Below are 3,283 nucleotides of genomic sequence, written 5' to 3'. Positions count from 1 at the left end.
TCTGCTCAGATTTCATGCCGTGTCCTCTCTTTGGTTCATATGTTTCACGTCTACTTCTATTCTTTATTTTAATGAGCCCTTCCAGACAAGCTTTATCTCAACTCTTCCTAACATATTGACTTTGAATGTTTGGTCTATCCTCCCACATTTGTATTTCCTGACGAAATGTTATTAAAATTAGTGTCATCTAAATAGTGTTCGGGAGTACTAAGCTTATATTTTCAAGAGTTTTAGATCAACAGATGACTCACACTTATCAAAGAATAAATTCTTCTATTATCATTTTTAAACAGCATCATTATTTTTCAGATTAAGAGCAGAGGACATGGAACACTAGCTATCCTTTCTCTTCACTCTAGGCTTATCGAGGCAGTGTTTTCATTGTCTGAGTAGATTATTAAGTAGGTGGAGTCCTCAAGCAAGGCAGATACCCTTTATCCTATCTGGGTTAGTGTTCTAGTGAGTGGGGTCAGGTTGCCAGTCTCCTGTGAGATGATTACCTTGATTCCTCGTTTTTCTCCCCAGAGTTGGATTAAACTAAAGAACATCAGCTAGCAGATCTCGCAATTGACCCAAGAGGTGATTCTTCATGCCTCTCACAGAAGCAACCATCTTCCCCCTTTATGCATCACAGCACTGGCCTTCCTTCTTCCCCTCTGACATAGTCCCTGGTCCCCAGTTGTTAGCATTTCATCTTTTAAGGGAAGTAACTTCTTTTCTTTCACTTTCATGACGTTTAGATTCACAAAATGGCTATTTTGCCAAAAGATAACTATGGAGTTTTGCTTTCTAAGAAAGTTGAAATGAAATGAGAAATAAAAATCTTCTTAGCTGAATGTGGGAGTGCATGCCTGCAATTCCTGTGTGTGGAAGACTAAGACAAAAAGGATCTTGAGTTCATGAGCAGCCTGCGCAACATAGTGAAACCCTGTCTCATACAAACCAAAATCTTACATTTAAAAAAAATCACAGAGAAAATATGTTGCAGCCCCTTCTTTTATTTCCTTTGGTTTTATATTAACCTTAGGATTAAGCAGAAAGTGATACAGGATCAGCTAAACATACTTTGGCCAAGAAACAACCACAAAAAATAAACAGAATGAAAACTCTTTTTGTTGCTTCAGTTTACATCTAAAATGAAAAATCATGAATGAACAAGGGTATTATATTGCTCTTTGATATGTTAGCCTGGGTCTCACTGCCCTGCAGTCTTAGAGTGAGTCACAGATAGAAAAATATAGCAAACAAATATAGCCATGCTGACTCTATAAACTGAAGGTCTTTAATTTCTCTAACAATAGCTTCCAAAGAAGAGTAACATCATCAATAAATCCTGCACCCAGCTTAGAAAAATTGAGATTGACAAAGGTACAACAGTATAAGAGTTAGACAGTAAAAACTATGTTTAGAAGAATTATATTTGGCTACTAAAGCCTACAAAGACAGAATAAACTTTTGATATCATCCTCTAAGTGTTGTTGCCATTTTTGATATGTATTAGGAGAACAGGTCACCAACAAGAATTAGAGTTCTTCAAAGGAGCTTGGAGAGTTTATTATTTGGCAAACAAAGAAGCAAATCTTCCTAAATAATGGATTTCTAAAGTTATCAGGATGTAGTAACCTTCCCTCAGAAAAGGAGTCTAAGTATGGACTTAGGATACTTTGTCACCCTAGAGCAGAGGAAAAAGGTGAGAGAGTAAGCTAGTATTGGTAAAATAATACTTCCTTGGAACTAGAATCTCTACACAAGAAAAGAAGTAGGGCTGGTCCTAGGACCAGATGGAAGAGCACTGGAGAACTCAGTGGTGGGCAGAAAGGGCGATGTCTACGTTAACTCTGCACAAACATGTTCTAGGACAGTCCAGAGAAGCTTGTTCACTGCTTAACCTGTGCAGAATAAATAATGAGAAAAATCACATTTTACATTCTAAAGTGGTTTTTGGCCATGGATAGCTGGGGAAATCTCCAAATAAATTCAGAAACCCATAGGTGTGAGGGAGCCTGACTTTCTCTTAACAGAAAGAAAATGGAGTTATTGGGGATAAAAATGTGTCCTTAGAAAAGAAAAGCAGTGTTAATTTGTGAGGGGCATGGGGAAATACGTCACCATGTGCGTGTGAGTCTGATTGTTTACATGCACAAAAGCACTTCTGAGTTTAAGTCAAACACTTCTCACCTGATTGACAAGAATCCATTTAGATTGGCATACCTGAAATTCACTGGGAAAACGGACCTTCTGTTATAAAGTTAATAGCCTAGCTTTTGTTATCTTATTAGGAGATATGGAAAATACACAAATGAAAATGAAAATTATTTGTGCCCTATTTAAGAACAATGCATGCACAGAGTGTCTTAAGAGAACCTACATTCCAAGGTTCACACAGCCCCAGCTCAGCCAGGCCAGCAGCATCCTCATTTTCCCTGTTCCCTCTCCTGGCCACCCTGTGCAGCATCCTCATTTTCCCATGGCCCTCCTGTTCCCTCTCCTGGCCACCCTGTTGGCGTGCAATTATGGCCCTGTTGGATCTCTGGGCTGTGACCTGCCTCGGAACTCTGACTTGCTTACCAGGAAGACCTTTGTACTCTTAGGCCAAATGAGGAGAGTTTCCCCTTTCTTGTGTCTGAAGGACAGAAGGAACTTCCAATTCCTCCAAGAGCTACTGGATGACAGGCAGATCCACAGGGCCCAGGCTGTCTCTGTTCTCCATGAGATGTTACAGCAGATCTTCAACATCTTCCACACAGAGCATGCTGCTGCTGCCTGGAACACACCCCTCCTGGATGAACTCCGCATGGGACTTCATCAGCAGTTGGAGACCCTGAAAACCTGCTTAATTCAGGTGATAAGAGAGGAAGACTTTTCCCTGGCAATGGAGGATCAGGAAGTGGCCTTAAGGAAGTACTTCCGGGGAATCCATCTCTACCTTGATGAGAAGAGCTACAGTGACTGTGCCTGGGAGATAGTGAGAGTGGAAACTGTGAGAGCCTTCTCCTCTGTAGCAAAGCTGCAAGAAAGATTAATTAAGGCTGGAGACCTGGGATCCTCTTGAAATTATTCTCCTGGACTACTGTGATATAACACACCAGCACATGTGTCCTCCAACATTTTAAAGGGGTCTTACTTCAGCCTTAGACTTTGTTAAGGGTGACAGCATTAAAGTTATTGATTTATTTGTATCTTAGCATATCTATAATACTTTATCTTTCATATAACAGATGTTTGCCAAAATATTACATAAAATTAGAAAACAATTTGGATTTGCTTTTTCTAAAACCAAAAT

At 39.8% G+C, this 3,283-nt stretch overlaps 1 protein-coding gene across 1 annotated transcript; it reads left to right on the top strand.

Annotated features, from left to right (window-relative positions):
- Positions 1 to 2,467: 2,467 nt before the first annotated feature.
- Ifnw1 (interferon omega 1) lies at positions 2,468 to 3,052 on the top strand. Its single transcript, XM_008833131.1, has one exon. The coding sequence runs from the start codon at positions 2,468 to 2,470 to the stop codon at positions 3,050 to 3,052; it is 585 nt and encodes a 194-aa protein (XP_008831353.1).
- Positions 3,053 to 3,283: the final 231 nt, after the last annotated feature.

Source organism: Nannospalax galili, unplaced genomic scaffold, assembly GCF_000622305.1.
Source record: "Nannospalax galili isolate Female #2095 unplaced genomic scaffold, S.galili_v1.0 scaffold6456, whole genome shotgun sequence".
Lineage (NCBI taxonomy): Eukaryota > Metazoa > Chordata > Mammalia > Rodentia > Spalacidae > Nannospalax > Nannospalax galili.
Note: the sequence above shows the minus strand (reverse complement) of the source record. Positions and strands in the feature narration are given on the sequence as shown.